General features: G+C 50.8%; 1 protein-coding gene across 9 annotated transcripts in view; it reads left to right on the plus strand.

Moving 5' to 3' along the window:
• WDR59 (WD repeat domain 59) overlaps positions 1 to 22,504 on the plus strand; it is an 86,207-nt gene that overhangs the window by 49,538 nt on the left and 14,165 nt on the right. For 6 of the 9 annotated variants that reach the window (XR_012657277.1, XM_075073720.1, XM_075073726.1 and 3 more), the window contains 5 exons: positions 573 to 737; positions 2,037 to 2,132; positions 3,600 to 3,756; positions 5,219 to 5,288; positions 5,620 to 5,773. Coding sequence is in view for 8 of the 9 variants with exons in the window: in XM_075073720.1 (XP_074929821.1) it covers positions 573 to 737; positions 2,037 to 2,132; positions 3,600 to 3,756; positions 5,219 to 5,288; positions 5,620 to 5,773 (642 nt within the window). In the remaining variant the exon portion in view is untranslated. Of the gene's footprint in view, positions 1 to 572; positions 738 to 2,036; positions 2,133 to 3,599; positions 3,757 to 5,218; positions 5,289 to 5,619; positions 5,774 to 18,150; positions 18,208 to 22,504 lie in introns of all 9 variants that reach the window. The other 3 variants (XM_075073718.1, XM_075073724.1, XM_075073722.1) reach the window with 1 other exon arrangement.

Below are 22,504 nucleotides of genomic sequence, written 5' to 3' on the forward strand. Positions count from 1 at the left end.
GTGTCCCGAGTCCAACTCAGTGCCCTAAGCATTAGGCCACGCTGCCTCTTAGGGATTGGACTCATCCTTACATAGCAAGCTTTGTATATGGTGCCTGGCAGGAGGAGAGTCAGCTGTGTGGCTTAGGGGAGAGCTCTGGAGCAACTGACTTGATAGGTGGTGATTACAGGGTTTGTCTGGCAGGTGCTGCTGTTGCCCTCTTGGAGCCAAAGGGCCAGGCTCTCCGGAGGGGGTGCATAGGGTTAACCCACTAAATGAGGAGCTGCCCAGTGACATGGGATGGACTGAGATGGCCATATTAAAAATGGATTCTTCCAATTCCTGCCTGCAGCTTCCAGCGCAGAGTGGGTGGTCTCCCTGCAGTCTCAGTGCAAAGCTGGGAAGTGCTGAGCCAATCCCCCATCTGTCTGGAGTTTCTGCTATCTCTGTGTTCGCAGCCCCTGTGCACAGTGTGCATTGCAGCCTGGTGGGGCCTCTGAAGAGGGACCAGCCCCTTTTGGTGGATTTCAGCCACCGTATGGCTAAAGGCCCTGGGAGGTCTGCATCAGAAGTGGTTGCTTTTCTGTTCGCAGATGGATGCAGTGAATCGCAGCTGCACGGTGTCTGTGCACTGTGGCAACCAGAGAGTCAAGATGAGGGTGATGTTCCCTGTGCAGTATCCTAATAATGCTGCACCCTCCTTCCAGTTTGCCCCCACTACCACTATCAGCTCCACAATGAAGGCAAAGCTGCTGAAGGTAGGGATGTGTGCATGCATGGGGGGGGAGTGCACTCTGCATCTGGTATGTGGAGCCCAGGGTCAGTGACATGTTCGACTGCTCAGGTCCAGGAAGGGGACACTGAGGGCTGAATGTGACTTGCAGATCATTGCTCAGGAGCCGATGTATTTTAGGCCTCCTGGGCTGAGTTTTCTTGACCGTTTTTTACCTGGTGTGTAACTTGCACCAACACAATATACATGCTGTCAGATTTCATCACAGTGTGTGTATGACCCGAGGAAACCAATGGGAGGGCTTCCTAGAACACCCTGGGTGCCCCAGGCTCTCAAACAGGTACACTCCACACCCTGCTGCTACCATAACAGCCCGGAAAAAAGCCATCCATCCCAGCTACCCAGAGATCACAGGGCTTTGCTGGGATATTGCTACCAATCACTTTGGCTGCTGCTTCCTCATTAAGCCCGTCTAAAGCTCAGCGGGGCTCGTTTCTTTACCTGCTGCCCTTTTTTTAAAATGTAGGGGTGAGCTGAGTTTTCTGGATAATTTTTTTAGGGACCCTACTAATCTCTCGTCTTCTCCCTGCTCCAAGGCTGGCTGCTTATGCAGGGTCCGCACTTGGCTTCCAGCTGCTGAAATTCTTGCTCCCCTGGTGCTGCTGTAAGGAGCAGAGGTCTGCCTCCCATGGTCACTGTCCTGTCTGGAATCTGGGATAGGAGGAGGAGAACTAGAAGGAGCCCAGTACCAAGAGGAAGCAGATCTTAAACATGCCAACCTTGGCCTAGATCTCCTAGACCTTTGTGACAAAGTGAGGAGGGCCAGGTCCTAGATAAAAGTACCACTTTACGTTGGACCTAGAGGAAAAACAGTGATCCAGATGCATCCCTGGTGCAAGTGTATTCATTGACTTCATTGAGTGTACACCAGGGATGCTGTTGGCCCATGGTAGTGTACTCTGCTGCCAGTGTTTCTTTGTAAACTTTGTCACCACTGGGCGGTGGGTCAGTATCCCCCCTTGCTTTATGGACAGGGAAATAAGCACAGAATAGCTGTGACTTAGCCAAGGCTACACAGCACGTCCGTGGCAGAGCCAGTAACAGACTCCAGTGATCAAATAGCCAGTGCTGTGCCTTAGCATGACAGTCCTTCTCAAAGCAGAGTGCGAGTCAGTTTATCTGTATTGAGGGCTCCGGGAGGTGTTCCGGGCCTCCAGACTCATAGTATGGACTCTGGAAGCCCAGCTGCTTTACAGATGAAGAGCTAGTGGGGAGGTGTGGTCATGGGTAAGATGACCCAAGCTGCATTTTGTGCCTGTTCCAGATTTTGAACGACACTTCCCTGCAGAAAGTGAAGCGGAACCAGAGCTGCCTGGAGCCTTGCCTGCGTCAGCTGGTCTCCTACCTGGAGTCCGTTGTGGTAGGAAGGATTGCACACTTTTCCTGCTTTCCTCCTCTCCCTGCACCTTCTCCCTTTGCAGAGCTCCCAGCCTTGTCAGACACCCTGTGCACCATTGGTGATGTCTGAGACTCAGCCTATGTAGATGTTTGATAAAGGGGGGTGGGGAGGAGGGCAAATTGAGCATGTGATTGAATGTACGCAGTTCTCAAAATCAGACCCTGAGTATTTGTTCCCTGAGTTCATAAGTTTGAGGTGTCTCCTTGCTTTGTACTCCCAGCCTGTGCCAGTACAGGCCACTGCAGGGAAGTATGGGGGGAGGGGGGGTCTAGCTGTGGGGGAACTTACAGCTACTCTCCTTCCAATAGGCGTCACTGGGGGGCCTGGCAGGGGAGTGTTGGTTGTGGAGGGAGAGCTGGCTCTGGGAAATTGCCATGCAGGAGAAGCTATAGAGAGCTGAAATATTAACTCGTTTGGGCTGGTGGCTTCAGGACATGGGGTCAGCAGTATAGGCTGGGCTCTGACTGAAAGATCCTTCCACCCTGCTTCAAGGAACCTACAGATTTTTTCTTTAAACAAAGCTAGTGAGTTGGGTTTGAGCTAAGCATGCACTCTGCTGCGCCCATGCCCTCATGTTCTCTAGGGACTTCATTACAGGCGGGCGGCCCCCCCTTGGCTCGGCCAGGACATGTTTGTCTGAGGCCCCTGGTTTGTCTGCATTTCAATGCTGGGAGCAGGTTTTAGTCCCCAGGGGAGCTTGGGGGGGTTCTTCCTGGATTTCATCAGGTTTGGGTTTTATTTACTTCTTGGTGTCTGATGTGGCTGGGGCCAGACACCACCATCTAGAACAAATTATATCAGTCCTCATCTGCAGCAGCTCTGCTATCCCGTCCTGCCTCAGCCTCCACCCCATACACACAGCGCTCTGATATGCAGCTACTGCGGTTCCATTCCTTCCCTCCCCAACAACCAGCTCTGCCGCTGCCCCTCAGGCCTGACCTGCGGCACGCCTGCTGTTCCAGTGGTGGTCCCCCTTAAAGAGACGTTGGTCGTGTTGCGTTGTGTGGCAGCATGGTGCATGAGACACGTAGCTAAGCCAAGCTCCCCCATCTGTTACTTGTTGCTATAACAGAGGAGTCCAGAGTCTAAAGGCCAAACCCTCTGTGCCATCTTGTCTCTGAGACCGTTGGGTTTTTGAGCTCTTAACCTCCTCTTCCTTGCTCAAGGCAGCCATGAAACCAAAGGAAGGTGAGTCAACTACTCCTCAAAGGCTCTGTGAGCTGAGCAGGGGGAGGAGTCCAAGCAGTGAACACACCCACCGCAGAGCAGAAACCACTCCATGTGCTTGACCTCTTTGGGCTTACAGGACAAGAGGTTGCCATGTAGCCAGCCTGTGTCGCGGTGCACTGGGCTGCTGCCGAGTCACAGGTCTGTGAGGAGAGCTTTCCCCCGAGACTCGCAGCGTGATCTTGGGAACTTTTGTTTCAGAACCAGGAGGACAGCACCACCAGCAACCCGTATGCTCTGACGAACACCGTAACACCACCACTGCCCACCTTCGCCCGAGTATCTAATGCCTACGGCTCCTACCAGGATTCCAACATCCCATTTCCACGGACCTCTGGAGCCAGGTTCTGTGGTGCAGGTTGGTCTGGCGGCTGGTTTGGAGCCACCCACCAAGGGATCAGTGAGCTGATCTGCCTGCTGGAGATCCCCCTGGACAGTGGGCACTCGCGCTGGAGCAAAGGCAGGCTGTGTCGCTGGCCCCCGGCCAGCAGGGGGCGCGATTAGAGGGCCAGGGCTGTCAGTTCTGTAGGAATCGCCCTGGGTCGCAGCTGCTCTTGGGCCCCGTTGTGGGCAGTCTTTGGTGTGTGAAACTGGGAGACAAAGAAGAGCTGAAAATATCTAGAGCCACCTGCTGGACTGGAGGTGCTGCTACCTATCAGGGACGGGGGCTCTGGCTGTGTCTTGGGCATGAACACAACCCCCTCTCCATCCGCATGCCTCCCCTGCCCCGTCTGTGGCATAGCACCCCGGCTCCTCCCCACCGCAAACTGCTGCGCGTTTTGGCTCCCTGCCCCACTTGTCACCTAGCTCCTGTGACTGGGCTGGTGGGAGAGCTGTCCTTCCCCTCCCCCGGGGTGGAGCGTTGCACACTGGCACCTTCGTTCCCAGCAGTAAGCTCCCAGCATGCCATCTGGGAGCCTGTCTGGTAGTAACTCCTGCTGCCCATAACTCCTCGCTCTTCGTCGAGAAATCAGGGCACGGTCATTAATACCAGCTTCTCAGGAGGGTGTGCTCCAGGTAATGACCTTCTCAAGGAGCAGATTAGGGCCTGTTTAGGCTCTGGAACTGTGGAAAGTTGCTCCAGATGCAGGACTGACTCTCCAGGGCCCTGCCTGCATTCTGGTTTGAAAATCTTGTGTGGCAGGGGTAATAAAACCCATGTAACGCAGCCACACTCATTTCACAGGACAAAGCGAAGCAGGTTAGTGCAGACAGGTTGGATCTGCTAAGCCTGCTGTGCCGTGCTGGCAGGCAGGGTGTACTGGGCTGCAGAAGTTTGTCGGGGGCACTACCAAGTGGGCTTAGACTTGCACGAACTCACATGTACCACCTTTCTCTTCATCTTGTGCTGGACTTCACTGCAAGTCTGAACAGTGAGAGCAGCTCCTCTCTGTCTAGTTATTTATACCACACTCCTCCCTAGGGTATCCAAGTGCTTGACAAATGACAGCACAGAGTTACAGCTAAAGGACAGGGCTTCGCCTTCTCCCTCTCCTCTCCCTGGAGCCAGCTATAGGAGCTGATGGATTGAAAAGCTCTGACATAGCTGTGCTCTTTATTTTGATGGGTTTAGGGAAGTAGATTTGGCTTGAGAAAAATCAGATTGTCTGGATGGCATTTACAGACCAGCATGAGCTGAGAGGAGAGTGGCTGGGTTGGTTTGTGGGCATCCCACTGCATGCCTCATTATTGTTGGTGGGATTTGTGTGCCTTAAATCCACAGGCATCACTGTGAAAACTACCCCTTAGGGCAGGGGAAAAGGCTGCGAATGTTCAAATCCTATCTGCTCTGAATGGGGTTTTATGTCCTGTCTCCACAGGTTACCTGGTATATTTCACAAGACCCATGACAATGCACCGTGCAGTCTCTCCTACAGAACCTACTCCCAGGTGAGCACAAAGTCATGCACTCGAGCAAAGCCTGTAAAATCCCCCTAGATTACACTAGTGAATGGATTTGCCAGTGACTGGAGCTGAGGGCTAGAGACCGGGAGGACAGCAGCTGCTGCACCACTGGCTTTCAGTAAGTCCTGTTGCTAGTGCCTTGGTCTCAGGAAGTATAAGAACTCAGAGATGCTGGTCGCTTGCTTCAGCTGAGCTTTCCCATGTTAATACATGCCAGAAATAACAGTGGTGCCAGGCTAGTGACATGCTCTAGCTGGAACTCTCGTGGTGGTTTGCCAGTGGTAAGTTACTGAAAGCTTGTTCTCTTCTTTGGCAGATCTCTGTCAGCTTTATCAGCATATCACAGCGGCCTGATCACGCCCATGAAGATCCGTACGGAGACCCCAGGCAATCTGCGCTTGTACAGTGGGAGTCCCACCCGCAGTGAGAAGGAGCAGGTCTCCATCAGCTCCTTCTACTACAAGGAGAGGGTAAGGGAAAACCTTTCCCAGTGCCTGTAACAACATGCCTTCTTTCTCTCTAGCCCATTAGCATCACTGCCCTTAACCATATACACTAGTGTCCACGGAGCTTCTTCGTTCTACCAGGGATGCATTCCCTTATGAGCCGCTCCGGTAAAAAGTCACCATGGCTTGGCTCCTTTGTGTTGTTTCTCTGTCCATTGATTGCTCCTCTGTTTTGACTGGCCCATTTATTTCAGCTTCCCTCTGAACCTGCTGTTCATTGGACTGATTCCCTTGCTGTAGGTAGGCCTAGCTAACTAGGGCGCTCCCTGTGCTGCTGAATGCAGAGCTCCTACTAGCAATGTCTGTGAAGGCTGCAGAACAATTGGGGACTGCTCTAGAGCCTCCAGAGCAAGGATCTCCATAACCAGTTGGCCTGTGTCTGCTTTCCCTGACGTACTCCAGGGTAAAGAACCAGGCCTCTGACACTGGCTCATTGAGAAACTCCAGGAGAGCTGCCTCCATTTCTAGACGGGTTGTCGCTGGTCACACCTAGATGCCCCAGTTGGCAATGGTGGCCCATTTTGCTAGCTGCTGTACATGCAGACTGTGACAAGATGTCCCTGGCCTACCTGGGTAGGTTAAGTGCAGCACCTGTTACCATTGCAGAGTGGGCTAGTCCTGACTCAGCAAACCTTTTGGGGATAGTGACCTGATTTTCTCACCATTGTGTCCTGTTATGTTGCGGGAAGAAGGGCTGAATAATTGAGGCTGCAAGAAGTTCTAAAAGAGCAATTTGGTGGCAGGCCCAGAGGTGCCTGTTGTGCAGGTGTTGTGTGAGTAACCAGCCTTGCAGTGTTCCAGGGTGAACTGACATGCTTGAAACAAAGAACTCAAAGAACCACATAAGCTTATTTACAGAATGCCATAAAATTCCAGACTTCCAAAGTAAACGGCCCAAGAACTGTGCTCAGGTATGGCGTTTCTCCTGCAGCAATGGATGGCTTCCCAGATGCCTAAAGCAGGGCAAAGAGATGCCAGCTGTTGGCTGCCTAAGAGCCTGAGTTTTCCTCGGCATTGGCATGGAGAGTTAGAGCCCTGGCCTCTGGTCCTGGCAGGGCAGCAAAAGAGGAACTGATTTTCCAGCAGCCTGCTTTATTTCCTCACGGACAGAATGTCCAGCAATCGCCACTTTGGGTCTGCGTTGTGCTCAGCTGATAGGCAGCAGAACGGTCAGCCATGGGTGGAGCCTCTAGTGGGACCTCTCCTCATCAAAAGCCCTGCCTCCATATCGTCCCCAGTAGGCTCTCTTAGAGTACCTATTGAGTTTCTGGGAACTGGGCGAGTGGAAGCCCGCCCAATGCTAAAGTATCCACCTCCAGCCTAAGGGGAGGATCCACAGGACCTCAAAAACCCAACTGAGTTCGGGGGACAACTAATAAAAGAACAGGGACAGGAGTGCGGTCAAAGGGTCATAAGAAGGGAGCCTGACGGGGACACCAAGCAGAGAACCCCGGACAGCGCCCACTGCTCCTCGAAGGTGTCAAGGGAGCCAGTGGATGCCGCCCAAAGGAACTCTGCCCGGATACGTGAACGGACTAAGGGTCGGAAACAAGCCCTACAGTCACCGGAGTCTCCATCGGCCAACCTCCTCTCCCTGGTTGTGTAGATGCCATTTTAGCCAGGGCGATGAGGAGGTTGACCAGGAGGTCTCGCGACTTTGTGGGGCCACGGATAGGGAGTGCATAGAGAAGGAGGTGAGGGGAAAAGTGCAGCGAGAAACACAACAGGATTTTGGTATGGAGCCGGTATAGGGGCTGCAACCTGGCGCACTCTAAATAAACGTGCACCAGGGTCTCCCTCGCGCCGGAGAAGAGGCAGGTGTCTGGGACAGGGGTAAACCGCGTCAAGTACACGCCTGTGTTCACGGCCCATGGAGGAGCTGCCAACTGATATCCCCAGCAGGTCTCGGGACCAGGGTAGAGTAGAGACTGGCCCACCGGGGCTCCTCACCCTCCAGAGGTGGCAGGAGGTCCCGTCACTTAGTGTCGGGGTGGGACACGAGGGTGAGGAAGTGAAGGGTGTGGAGCACGAGCGTGTAGAGATGTTCCCTTGGCATGGTTTGGAAGCGGATCAGCTGCAGCTTGTGCAGCCGGCTCACGGAGAAGGGGCTCAGGAACATGTCTGTATGTATTGGGTTTCTGGGCTGGGGGGCCGGTCGGGTCCACAGGGCAGGACCCAGTTCTGCCCATATTCCACTCAAACTTCCTTTCAATGAGCACTGCCGTGCTGCCTGATCATTAGCATTCCAGCCGGTCCCTGCCTTCACATGAGTCTGTTTGAAGAGCTGCCCCTCTCTGTCCTCTGCAGTGTGTGTGTCCCTGACACGCCAGGCTAGTCTAAAAATGTGCACTTAAGCATCTGGGTGTGATTTTTATGGGACCTGCCTCTCCAGCCCATTGACTGATGGTGACATGACCCTAATATGTCCGGGAAAAACCTACATGACCAAGCATGTGTGTGTTGTTGTGTTGGGTGAAACACAGATAGACTCATATGTCCTCCCCTCCCAGCCCTGCCGGCTTTCCTTTGTCCAGGCTACTCTAAGAACAGGGCAAGAAAGTAAGAACTGCGCACAATGTCGCTGCAGGTGAAAAAGTCACAGACACTTTTCTGAGTGAGTCAGAGGAGTCATGGAATGAGATTTCCTGACTTCTCAGAATTTGATCTCACAGCCTTCATGTTACATTAATGGTTTGGGGTTTTTTTTATCATTTAATTTCCAAGATTTTTAGGGTTAGAAAAAATAAAAATCTGGATCTTGTCAACTCCTTGCTCTGGAGGATTGATTGGTTTTTATACAAATGTAAATAGGCCATTTAAATCATCAATTTAAATCACCAAGTGGAAAGCCTGAATTTAAATAATTGATTTTAATCAACTTTTCCCTTTGTACTTTGGTTATTTTCTGAAGAAAGGTGCTTTCTCATTGGTAGATATAACGTTCACGTTTACAGCTAAATGATTTAGTAAACAGAAGGTTTAATGGTAGTCAGCAAATTAAACTGATTATTTCAGGTCAGCCTGGGAACATTTTTAGATCTGCCTAAGTGAAAGTGACCTAGTCCTAGTCCTACATTCCTAGTCCTCCTCTAGTCTCTGGAAAATGAGACAGTCTCCTAAATTACTTAGGCTGATTTGTGCCATAGTTATAAAATTTGACCTCAAAAGTTAAATGTTTTTTTCTCCTGGTTCTTTCTTTTATATAGAAAAGCAGCCTTTTGAGTTTTTTATAGAGGCTCATGGATTCAGCATATTTATTTTTTATTTAAATATTTTAAGAGATTATGATAAATTTAGGCCTTAACATATTTTGGGTTAAATTCAGATTTCATTTAAACAGGTTTATTTTTAAAAAGAAAAACATATTTAAACAACAAAATAAAAAAAATCCAATTTAAATAAAAACTGCTTTTGTTTTGAAAAAAATCAATTTTATCTACCTTGAATGTAAAACAAAATCTCCTTCTGGCAGAGGACCAGCCAAGGTAAATTTCAGCCAAAAAAATGAATACTTCAGAAAGATAACCAGATGTTTAAACTGCAAACGCCTCTGCAGCCGTATCCATAGCAGTCATTACCAAAGGGATGGCTGGAATCAACAAACAAATGAAATCTATACATTGCCAGACAGAAAATGTAGTCTAATGTTCCTGGAGAGGCAGCTAAGCGACTGAGATCTCCAAATGAAAATTGAAAATGGATCTCTGAGAATTAATGGGCTGCCCCTCCCCGCCACCCTCAATCCCTAAAAAAGTGACTCAATTATTAGCCAGGAAAAGTTGGGTTTCTAGCAGAAGTCCCACCAGCCAACAGAGTTTCAACAATATGGTTAGTGTCAATGGAGGGTTGTAACTTTCTATTGTTTCGTTTGTATAATGCAGTGGTCCCCAACCTTTTTGTGGCCAATAGCACACTCATGTTTTCAGAAGAGTGTGGTGGGCGCCTACAATTTTTCAAGGCTTATTTTGTATTTGTACATTAAATAATGTGAAAATCATATTTACTATTACGTAATATATGAATCCAGAGAGAAGCTGGAGAGAAGCCGCGAGGACAGAGAACACCGTAGCCTGCAGCCCAGGAGTTCTCTGTCCCTGGCAGGCGTGGGGCCACGGCTTTTCTCCCCTGCTGGGCACTAGACAGGCGCACATAAATGCCCCAGCGGGCGCCATGGCGCCCACGGACACCACGTTGGGGACCACTGGTATAATGCTAGTACCCAAAGGCCTCTGGGGACTCATAGTACCCTGCACTTTGTAAACATATAGTAAAAGGCAGGGCCTGCCCTGAATTGTTTACAAATCAAGGTCCTGATCCTGCAAAGAACTGCACAGCTCCGTTGATATGGATGGGCTCCGGCCTCATGATTTTCTCTGTGAGGTTGGAACTTAAGTAATTTCAAGAAAAGAAAGCAGCGTTTGGGAGTTCTCTCTGGACTCATGTGCAGAGCACTGCCTTCTTTCCTGGCTCAGGAACTAACACCATCAGTTTCTTGCACAAAACCATTCCATGAGAGAAACACAGCATCCCCCCCATGGTAATAAGACAGTGGATGGATTTGTCTGGTTTCTCTGATATCCATGGTCTTGTTACTTTGCACTCACGTGCTGGTATCAAAGCTTCAGAATCCACACTACCTGGCTGGCAGATCTGAACATTACAAGCCCAAAACTGAGATCTCAGTCCAAGGGGAATCATCCCTAATAGTGCTGCTGCCCGTACGCTGCCACGAGATCCGTACAGCAAGGACATGTACCAGACTCAGTACTACTTTGAGGCACTATAAATGAGACCATCCAATGGTGCCTTCAATAGAACAGTTCTTTGAGTGAGGCAGAGTAAGGAAATCCTAATTCTCTTTCTCTGCTTGTCTCAACTATATTTAATTTCTCACTGCTGGGTCCTTCCTCCTTCTCTTGTGAAGATTGTTGGAGGTGCCCGCAACTGATGGAAGCACTTCTTCGAGTGCTTGCTCATATCGATTCAATTAGGTGTGCGCGCGCCGCGTGCATGTTCGTCGGAAGATTTTTACCCTAGCAACACTCGGTGGGTCGGCTGGGTCGCCTCCTGGAGTGGTGCCGTTATGGCACCGGATATATACCCCTGCCGACCCAACGGCCTTTCAGTTCCTTCTTACCGCCCGTGATGGTTGTTGGAACTGTGGAGCGCGGCTTTGCTGATCTCCGCGTCCCTAGCTACTCGTAGTTCTTTGCTGTTTATTGTGTGTATAGTTTGAGTTCTTGTAGGTATAGTTAGTATTAGTTGTGTATTTATAGTTAGTGTATATAGTTTAAGGGGGGGATCAGAGATTAGCCCCCTTTCTTCTACCCCGATACGGGCCCATGCCCGAGGCACCGGGATTCAAACTGTGCTCGGTGTGCCAAAAGCCGATGTCAATAGGGGATCCCCATGACTCCTGCCTCAAGTGCCTAGGGGAATCCTACCTTACCGATAAGTGCCACATCTGCAAGTCGTTTAAACCAAGGATGAAGAAGGAGCGGGACTTTCGACTGAAACAGCTCCTCATGGAGTCGGCACTTAGTCCTGCAGCGTCGGTACCAAGCGCCCAACAGACTCCTTCTGTAAGGAGCACCCCTTTGGCCCCAGACTGCTCTGGTACCGAGAAGGAGCCCCGGCACCGACCCCTACCAGCACCGACATCTGCTCGGCACCGCTCCCTGTCCCCGAGACCCAGGAAGCAACATAGCACTCCAGCAGCTTCAGCTCCACAGAAGGAGCACTCTTCGAAGACGGTTCGTCAAACGCCGTCCTCTGCCGCAGTACCATCAACTGTGGTACCGCCGATTGCGGCTCCACCGAGCGCGGCACTGTCGATTCCAGTCCCACAAGGGCCGTTGAGTCCAGTGCCTGACAGCTCCCCGGCTCATGCTGTGGTTGAGCTTGCCCTCCCTTCTACACCGGAGACCTTCTCCACGGCAAGGGAGCTCATCGCCGTGTCGGAGTTGACACGGCCTCAACCCCTGACGCCATTGGTGCGGGTCATACAATCCATCGGAAAACCGGCCCTGATAAGGCCACCTTCCGTTGGTCCAACAGAGAGACGTTGTTCAAGATCACGGTCTCACAGACGCTCTCGATCACACCGTTCCCGCTCCTGGTGCCGCTCGCAGTCCCAGCACCGCTCTCCGTCACAGTACTGGTCGCACTCACGGCACCCGTTTGACATCTCGTTCACTGGCCGGATACTCGCGGTACCGATCTGACACGGCACCACCCTCGACACTGTGTATCCCACAGTCGCTCCAGACGAAGGGGCTCGAGATCCCGGTCGATCTCCTGGCACTGCTACAGTAGAAGGTCCCAGTCTCGCTCCTGGTACTGCCCCGGGATCTAACATCCAAAACAGTGACGCCTTCCCAGGGTCTATCGGCACCGCCGTGGCTATCGAGACGCACATCAGTGTCATTGCAGGATGGTAGCGCATCTTATCCTTAGGAGCGTGACTCTGACGTCCCCAGCCATATATTCCCAGAGAGACCGAGCCACGAGCAAGGGCCTTATGACTAGTCCTTCTGGACACCGTGGGCATACCGCCGGGCCCAAGGTGCTCCATCAGTGGCTCCACAGTCGGCCCCATCAGAACACCGGGTACCAGAGGCGACAGTAAGCCGCCCCACGGGCACGGATGAGGCTCCGATACCATCTGCAGACACCCAGGTTCCACCTGACACAGATGACGGTCCTCAAATGCAGGAGCCCCCACAGGACCCCCTGATCCCGGGCCTCTCCTCCTTCTCCTCCTCCTCCTCGCCTGACGAGGCAGTGGCAGGAACAGCCTCCTCAGGCCCTCCATCAATTGATCTCAGGGCCCATCAAGACCTTTTGAGACGAGTGGCTCAGAATATGAACTTACAGATGGAGGAGGTCCCTGAAATAGAGGACCCTGTCATGGACATCCTATCGGCTGATGCACCTACTAGAGTGGCTCTTCCATTTATCTGCACCATACAGGCTAATGCAGATACCATTTGGCAATCCCCAGCCTTGATTCCACCTACAGCAAGAGCAGTAGAGAGAAAATATATGGTCCCCTCAAAGGGGTATAAATATCTCTTCATTCACCCACCTCCTTGCTCTTTAGTGGTGCAGTCGGTGAATGAGAGGGAGCGTCATGGCCAGCAAGCCCCAGCTCCTAAGTCAAAGGAGGCTAGACGCATGGACCTCCTAGGCCACAAAATATACTCGGCCGGGGGCCTCCAACTTAGGGTGGCAAACCAACAAGCCCTCCTAAGTAGATAGAACTTTAACACGTGGGTGTCCTTGGGGAAGTTTACGGAGCTTCTTCCCCAGGAATCTCGTCAAGAATTTACGGCCCTACTTGAGGAGGGTAAAAAGTAGCAAGAACCTCCCTCCAAGCCTCTCTGGATGCAGCGGACGCTGCAGCCAGAACCCTGGCATCAGGAGTGACGATGAGGCGTGTCTCCTGGCTCCAGGTATCGGGCCTTCCCCCTGAATTACAACAAATTATTCAAGATTTGCCCTTCGAAGGCCAGGGCCTGTTCTCAGATCAAACTGACCCCCAGATTGCAAAGTCTGAAGGTGAAGGACAGTCGCGTTATAATATGCTTGCTGGGTACGCACACGCCAGTGACCCAACGCAGGACCTTCTGGCCCCAGCCAACTGCCCTAACGCCCCACCTAGGCCGCGTCGGGACTTTAGCAGAAGGCGTGGTAGAGGGAATCATCGGAGACAGTCTGGCTCTCAACGAGGTCAAAATCAGGCGCTCCCTAAACCACCAGCGGGGCCCAAGCAAAACTTTTGATGGGATGCCTGAGGGCGGCCCACCAGTTGCTCTACTGGATCCTTCTCCTCCCTTTTTTTCAACCACCTCTCTCAATTCCTCCCTGCCTGGTCCCAGCTAACTTCAAATCGTTAGGTCCTGCACACAATGGAACTGGGATACTACCTCCCGTTTGTTTCAACCCTGCCTTCCCACCCTCCCTTCCCGTCCCTCTTCAGGGACCCCTCTCACGAACAATTCCTCTTACAAGAGGTCCAGTCGCTCCTAGCCGTGGGAGCTATGGAGGAGGTGCCAAAAGACATGAGGGGCAAGGGGTTTTATTCCCGCTACTTCCTCATCCCCAAGGCAAAGGGAGGTCTACAACCGATTCTAGACCTGCGAGAACTCAACAAATTCATGATAAAGCTGAAGTTCCGCATGGTAACCCTGGGGACCATTATCCCCTCCCTAGATCCAGGAGACTAGTATGCCACCCTCGATATGAAGGTCGTGTATTTCCACATCACAATTTACCCACCACACAGTCGGTACCTCCGTTTTGTGGTCAACCATCAACACTTTCAGTTCACTGTACTTCCATTTGGCCTTTCTGCAGCTCCACGTGTGTTCACAAAATGTATGGCTGTAGTTGCCGCCTCCCTCTGGCGTCGTTGGGTACACGTCTTCCTGTATCTCGACGATTGGCTCATTCGAGGGACTTCCCAGTTACAAGTGTCACAGCACCTGCGCATCGTCAAAGACCTCTGCAGGAGCCTAGGCCTGATGATCAACATAGAGAAGTCTACTGACACCCACGCAGAGAATAGACTTCATAGGAGTGGTTCTGGAGTCCAGTCTGGCCAGAGCCTGCCTCCCGCAGTCAAGTTTTCAAGAATGGCTTCAATTATTCGAGGTCTTCAAACCTTCCCGACAACATCGATGCGCATCTGCCTCAGCCTAGTAGGTCACATGGCCGCCTGCACCTTCGTGACCAAGCACGCGAGGCTACGTCTTCGTCCCTTTCAAACCTGGCTTTCTTCAATATACCAACCACGCAGAGACAGCCTGGACTCGGTGCTCACTATTCCCAGGAAGGTTCTGGGTTCCCTAACCTGGTGGCTAAACCCCACTCTAGTCTGTGCAGGGATGCCATTCCACCCAGCGCAACCCTTGATGGCTTTAACCACGGACGCGTCATCTCTGGGTTGGGGTGCCCACCTCAGGGGCCTTTGCACTCAAGGCCTCTGGTCACCTCAAGAACTGGCCTTGCACATCAATGTGCGGGAGCTGAGAGCGGTCTGTCTAGCGTGCCAGGTGTTTCGAGACCATCTCCAAGGCCATTGCTTCAGTGTTCACGGACAACACAACGGCCATGTTTTACATAAACAAGCAGGGCAGAGCACGCTCCTCCTCTGGGACTTTTACATAGCCCACTTGATTGATTTGGTAGTGTCTTTTCTCCCAGGAGTCCAGAACACTCTGGCAGATCACCTCAGCAGATCCTTCGTGTCTCATGAGTGGTCGATTCGTCTGGACGTCGTCCATTCTCTTTTCCGGAAGTGGGGGTTTCCCCACATAGACGTCTTTGCCTCTCGAGAGAACAGGAAATGCCACGTATTCTGCTTCTTCCAGGGATGCTCCCCGGGCTCCCTCTCAGACGCATTCCTGATCCCGTGGAAGAGGCACCTACTCTGTGCCTTCCCACCATTTCCACTTGTCCACAGAGTCTTACTCAAGCTCCACAGGGACAGCGCCCACCTGATCCTGATTGCTCCAGCGTGGCCGAGGCAGCACTGGTACATCACGTTGTTCGACCTCACAGTGGCAGACCCGATTCCCCTGCCACTCTGGCCGGATCTCATAACACAGGACTTCGGCAGGCTTCATCATCCGGACCTGCAGTCTCTTCACCTCACAGGACGGTTGCTGCATGGTTGAGCCAGTCTGAGTTGCGTTGCTCTGCCTCGGTCCAACAGGTGCTCTTGGGCAGTAGGAAGCCTTCCATTAGGATGACATCTGGCCAAGTAGAAGCGTTTCTCCTGCTGGTGTGCTCAGCGTAACTCAGCCCCAGGCAGGTATCCGTTCCTACTGTCCTGGACTACCTCTGATCCCTGAAAGAACAGGCCCTAGCGGTCTGTTCCATAAAGGTGCATCTGGCAGCCATCTCCGCCTTCCACCCCGGGGAAAATGACCGATCAATCTTCTCTCACGCCATAGTTTCAAGGTTCCTCAAGGGATTGGAACGTTTGTACCCTCAAATCAGAGGCCCGACCTCTACCTGGGATCTCAACCTGGTGCTAGCCAAGCTTATGGGTGCTCCTTTCGAACCACTGGCCACCTGCTCACTGCTGTACCTTTCCTGGAAGACAGACTTCCTCGTCGCTATTACTTCGACAAGATGAGTATCTGAGCTTCGGGCCTTGACAGCGGACCCCCCATATACGGTATTCCATAAGAGCAAGGTACAGCTGCGACCACACCTCTCCTTCTTCCCTAAAGTGGTGTCCACCTTTCATGTCAATCAAGACATCTTCCTCCCAGTCTTTTTCCCGAAGCCGCACGCATCGCATCGGGAACAACAGCTGCACACCCTAGACATTCGCAGGGCTCTCGCCTTTTATATCAAGAGAACAAAACCCTTCTGAATGTCACCTCAGCTCTTTGTAGCTGTGGCAGACCGAATGAAAGGCCTACCAGTCTCATCCCAAAGAATTTCATCCTGCATCTGTACATGCTATGATTTGGCTCACATTTCGACTAGCCATCTCACTGCCCATTCTACTTGGGCTCAAGCTTCATCTGCTGCCTTCCTGGCCCATGTTCCCGTCCAGGAAATATGTCAGGCAGCTACCTGGTCATCGATTCACAGCTTTGTCTCACATTACATGTTGGTTCAACAGTCCAGAGATGATGCAGCATTTGGCTCAGCAGTTTTGCATTCTGCAATATCTCACTCCGACCCCACCGCCTAGGTAAGGCTTGGGAATCACCTAATTGGAATCGATATGAGCAAGCACTTGAAGAAGAAAAGATGGTTACTCACCTTTGTACCTGTTGTTCTTCGAGATGTGTTGCTCATATCCATTCCAAACCCACCCTCCTTCCCATCTGTCAGAGTAACCAGCAAGAAGGAACTGAAGGGCTGTTGGGTCGGCAGGGGTATATATCCGGTGCCATGGTGGGGCCACTCCAGGGGGCAGCCCAGCCGACTCACCGAGCGTTGTTCGGGTAAAAATCTTCCGACAACAATGCACGCAGTGCGCACCCACCTAACTGGAATGGATATAAGCAACACATCTCAAAGAACAACAGTTACAAAGGTGAGTAACCGTGTTTTCTCCTGGTAAGCCTTTCTCTGAATCCTCCCAGCATGACTCTGTCCTGCTTAGCCATGCAACAAGTTGAATATGAACAACTCTCTCATGGCAATGCAGTTTACTGCATTGTTGCTATTAAAGTTCTTTGTGTGGGGATGATGGTGATGGAAGAAATGTCCCAGCAATGAGACCACAGCGGTAGGTTGTACCAGAGGCTCAGACCATGGTTAACAGCTCTGACTGTTCTTTATCTGCTGAAAATGGGTTGGCATGCTGTTGCAGACAGCACAGATGAGCTAGGTCTCCCCTTTTGACTCCAACCCATTCGTACTCAAAGTGATTTTGAATCCAAATCAAGGTTTTGTATTTATTCAGGAAGCATACAGCTCATCCTTAAGGCTTCTGGAAACAGTCTGTGTTGAATATTTTTTTATAAAGGCATATTTTGACTTCATAACACGAGTCAGTGAATGTGACCAAGATTATGCTGATCCAACTCAAATGCTATGGACTCAGCTGAGCCACAAGTTCATGGGCTCTGTTTGCAATGGCCTCTTGTTTAGTGTCAAGGCCTGTCAGTCCTCTCTTGCTGGAAACCCTTTGTGAGATCTTCATGTGGGCTGCCTTCCCAGCAGCCTTCGTGGTCCTGTGAACTCACAGGAAAGCTGCCCTTTCACCACCCATAACTGCTCTCCCTGTAGCACACCAGCGGTCTGCCACAGTGTTGTGGGTTCTGGGGCCATGGCAGACACCAGCTATGTTAAATGTCATGTGATCAGTCTAGTGCTTAGCTCTGTGCTTCCAGAACCCTAGAGAGGAAGCATTGTCTAGTGGTTAGACCAGGGGGCTAAGACTCAAGAGATCTTGATTCTGTCCTCGACTGTGCCACTGCCTTGCTGTGTGACCCTGAACAAGTCACTTCACCTCTTTGTGCCGGCTACAATAGTATTCCTCCACCTCGGTGGGAGGCTTAGCTCATTAATGCCTGGAGAGTACTGAGGTCCTCTAAAGGAGCCAGTGACGGACTGAGAGACAGCAGCCCCCTCCCTGCAGAGCCTATGGCTAATGTCAGACTTTGCAGAAGGGAGGGAGGGATGCTTCCGGTTTAGACTTAGTTTTGAAATGGCCCTTTGGGGAATGCCATGGAGTAACAAACTACAGGCCACAATGCCCCTTGGTCTGGGCTTTTTTGGAATTTAGTTATTTATTCTTTTCTTTTTCTTTTAATTTTCTTGGTGCCTTTCTTCCTTTCTCCTCTGGGGTGTAACGTTTTCACGCACAGATGTCTCTTCGCTCTGCCCGGCGGCGCCGGTCCATACAAGCAATTAACGACTTCCCGGTACTGTGCGCTGTGTTAATGCTCTCCTTCCCTTACCCTGTCTTCTGCCCAAGAATAAAGCACTCCCTGCCTGACCTAGGATAACCTGAACAATAGACTGTTCCGTTATTAGACCCAGTGCCAGGAAGAGGGAGATGGGGTCATGGAGTAGGGGAGTTGCACTGTACACCTAAAAGAGTCCAGAGACTCAAATGTGGTAACACTTCCCAATAGGCAGTAGCATCTGTAGGGACGCAGATCCCAAATCTTAAGAGTATAATAGTGGGCTTGTCTGACCCAGCTTTCGGATCATGAAAAGGCTGCTGAGGGAGATCAGAGAGGCTAATAACAGTAAAAAAGGATGTACTTTACTTTCAAGAAGTAAAGGGAGCAGTTAAGGAGGCTAAGGACATTGCAGAAATGCTAAATCATTTCTTTGCACCAGTGCGAGGATCTGCGAGTCTTGAACCTAGGCCCATGGGCACTCAGGCCATTGCTGGATCCACACCACCACCTAAGAGCTCTACTACTGACCGGAGAATTGGGAGCCCTCCACTAAAGTTACTGTCCAGAGGGACCTGATGGGAGTAGCTCATAAGTACGCTATTTAAGCTAGAAAGAGACACAGGAAGTTCTGTGCAACAGGGTGGATCCTGGCTTGCTGCTACAGACCCTCCCAATTGACTCTGGCCTCCTCCCCAGTTCCTGACTTTGACCCTCCCTATTTCTAGCCCCTTGCTCCAGTTCCTGAATCCTGTTGCCCTGGTGACTGACTGCTCTGGCTCCAACGGCTATGGCTCTTTGGTTTCTGACTGAGCACGGGTACACCTGTTTCCTGTCTGACCCTGCCTCCAGCTTTCAGCTCCAACACTTAACTCCGACGTACCCATTGCCCTCTGGTTCCTGAAAACTGCAGTGATCACCAGGCCAGACTGCCCACATCCCAGTCACTAGTATCAGTCTTCCACAGACGCTGACAATCAGTCAAAACAACCGACGAGGAGGGGTCACGCCTGTCCTAAGTCTTCTCTTTTTAGATGAGGACGGGGTCACAGATGGAGATTTCAAAGATGTGCCGGAACAAATTGCTAAAGAGCAGCAAGTCTCCTGGACTTCGCAGCATCATCCAACCATATTGGAAGAAAAATTCACTTAAAAAGGAAGTGGTTAAGCTGCTGACAAAAACCTGCGATCTCATGAAAATCAGCTGCTGGTTTTTAATTCAGTAGATTTGCTACCCTTTGGTCATAGAATCATAGAATATTAGGGTTGGGAGAGACCTCAAGAGGTCATCTAGTGCGCAACCTCCTGCTCAAAGCAGGACCAGTCCCCAACTAAATCATCCCAGCCAGGGCTTTGTCATGCTAGGCCTTAAAAACCTCTAAAAGATGGAGAATCCACCACCTCCCTAGTTAACCCATTCCAGTGCTTCACCACCTTCCTAGTGAAATAGTGTTTCCTAATAGCCAACCTATACCATCCCCACTGCAACTTGAGACCATTGCTCCTTGTTCCGTCATCTGTCACCACTGAGAACAGCCGATCTCCATCCTCTTTGGAACCCCCCCTTCAGGTAGTTGAAGTCTGCTATCAAATCCCCCCTCATTCTTCTGCAGACTAAATAAGCCCAGTTCTCTCAGCCTCTCCTCAGAAGTCATGTGCCCCAGCCCCCTAATCATCTTTGTTGCCCTCCGCTGGACTCTCTCCAATTTGTCCACATCCTTTCTGTAGTGTGGGGGGGACCAAAACTGGATACAGTATCCAGGTGTGGCCTCACCAGTGCCGAATAGAGAGGAATAATCACTTCCCTCAATCTGCTGGCAATGGTCCTACTAATGCAGCCAATATGCTGTTGGCCGTCTTGGCAACAAGGGCACACTGCTGACTCATATCCAGCTTCTCTTCCACTGTAATCTCCAGGTCCTTTTCTGCAGAACTGCCGCTTAGCCAGTCGGTCCCCAGCTTGTAGCAGTGCATGGGATTCTTCCTTCTTAAGTGCAGGACTCTGCATTTGTCCTTGTTGAACCTCATCAGATTTCTTTTGGCTCAATCCTCTAATTTGTCTAGGTCCCTCTGGACCCTATCCCTACTATCCAGTGTATCTACCTCTCCCCCCAGTTTAGTGTTATCTGCAAATTTGCTGAGGGTGCAATTCATCCCATCATCCAGATCATTAATCAAGATATTGAACAAAACTGGCCCCAGGACCAACCCGCGACCCATGGGGAAGTCCGCTTGATACCGGCTGTCAACTAGACAGTGAGCCATTGATCACTACCCGTTGAGCCTGAAATCTGGTCAGCTTTCTATCTATCTTTAAAAAAGTAGGGATTATTTTGGGAATGACAGAGCAGTAATCCGTATTTCAGTACCGGGTACCTGGTTGAGCTCTAGTTAAAACTATAATTATGGTACAGCTTGGGGAACATGATATGATGATGACAGACCAGCATGGCTTTTGTAAAGGAAAATTGTACCTCCATAATCTACCACAACTCTATGAATGTGTCACCAAAATAGTGGCTGAAAGAGAATAGAAAGACATAATGCATTTGGACTTTCAAAAAGCCTTTGACAGAGTCCTTTGCAAGAGGCTATTAAGGAAGCCAATGTTCTGAAAGGGTGAGAAATAAAGTTTTGCCATGGATCAGCAGCTAAGGCCAGGTCTACACTACGCGCGAAAATCGATTTTAGATACGCAATTTCAGCTACGAGAATAGTGTAGCTGAAATCGAATATCTAAAATCAATTTACTCACCCGTCTTCACCGCGCGGGATCGATGTCCACGGCTCGCCATGTCGATTCCGGAACTCCGTTGGTTTTGGTGGAGTTCCGGAATCGATATAAGCGCGCTCAGGGATCGATATATCCCGTCTAGATCAGACACGATATATCGATCCCCGAGCAATCGATTTATCGGCGCGTAGTCTAGACGTGGCCTAAGACAGAAACCTGAGCTAGGGAAAAATGGCCAGTTTTCAACATGGCAAAAGTTTTAGTGAGATGCTCCAAAGTTCTTTCCTCAGAGCAGTTTATTTATCAGTTTATTTATCAATGATCTGGAAAAGGGAGTGGCATACCTCTGCTGGAGTCAGTAGCATTACACCTGCAAAGAACGGGCCCTGCACCTGCAAACCTGAGTTCAAATGTCACTCTGCTCCCTTCTGACACAAAGGAAAGGAGTTTCCTGGCCAACGCTGCATGGGTCACAGAGTGGGGAAGCATGCTGGCCCTTCAAAGTGCACCTGCCACTCTCGCTGCACATAGCATGCTATAGCACAAAGCATGTTCTCCGTTTCTTCCCCTCTCCCATACACACACTAACGGCTACCTGCTGTAAAACATAGATAATTCTGTGGGTATCCTCCAAACAGATCCAGCCTGCTCTGGGAAGTCTATGGGCATTTCCCATGGACTCCAGTGAGAGCAGCATCTGGCCCACAACATATTATTGATCAGTTTCAGGGAGCAGTTCAGGGAACTAGCAGACTGAAGGCAAGCCCTGCATATCAGAGAGGACACTGGCCCACACCCTACAGTGTGATCCCACTCAGAGATTAATTCTGTTACTTTTAGGAACAAATACACAATGCTGTTGAATATCAAAACTTCTGCTCCAATTTTCTGGGGTTTGCACAGCTGGACATAAGGGCAGAGCCCTGGTAGCTGGATTTTCAGAGGTGCTGAGAAGCACCTAAAGCCCCCTTTGATGTAAATGCTCAATGCCTCTGAATATCAGATCATACCTGTGCAGGCTACAGAAGTATGGGTGGGGCTTTGAAAAGCACCCATGTCTGCCTCATTGAAAATAAATGGGATATTTGCTCCTACGTCACCCTGACCTTCAATCCCATCCTAGACTCCTCCCTTTTTAAAACAAGTCTCTCCTTCACGTACCTGACAGAGGGCTCTGTCTCACCTGTGCTATATCACCAGGTAAGGAGCATGTATTCCTTCTTGGTTCTGTGTAGCAGTTTCTAGTGATGGCCTCAGCTGCTGCACGGCAAAACCCAGAGTCAGAAAGGGAGGAATTAATTTTAAATGACCTTTAAAAATCAAGTGCTTGTGTGTGTAATTGTTAAGCCTGCCTAAATGTTTCTGTGCAGTCAATGCGCATTCAGCAGACCCTTGCTATTTCATTGTGTTCACCAAGAGAGCTGTTGCCCATCTCAGATTTGCCAGGAAGCAAAGGCACAATCTGAGAACATAACAGGATGTACTTTGTTTACCTTAGCCCTGTGTAGCAGCCAGTGCCTCCTGCAAGACATTGCTCCAGTCCCTCCATCTGGTTGGGCCACTGCATGCACTCACTCCCCC

The sequence above is a fragment of the Chelonoidis abingdonii genome, chromosome 19 (genome assembly GCF_003597395.2).
Source record: "Chelonoidis abingdonii isolate Lonesome George chromosome 19, CheloAbing_2.0, whole genome shotgun sequence".
Taxonomy (NCBI): Eukaryota; Metazoa; Chordata; order Testudines; family Testudinidae; genus Chelonoidis; species Chelonoidis abingdonii.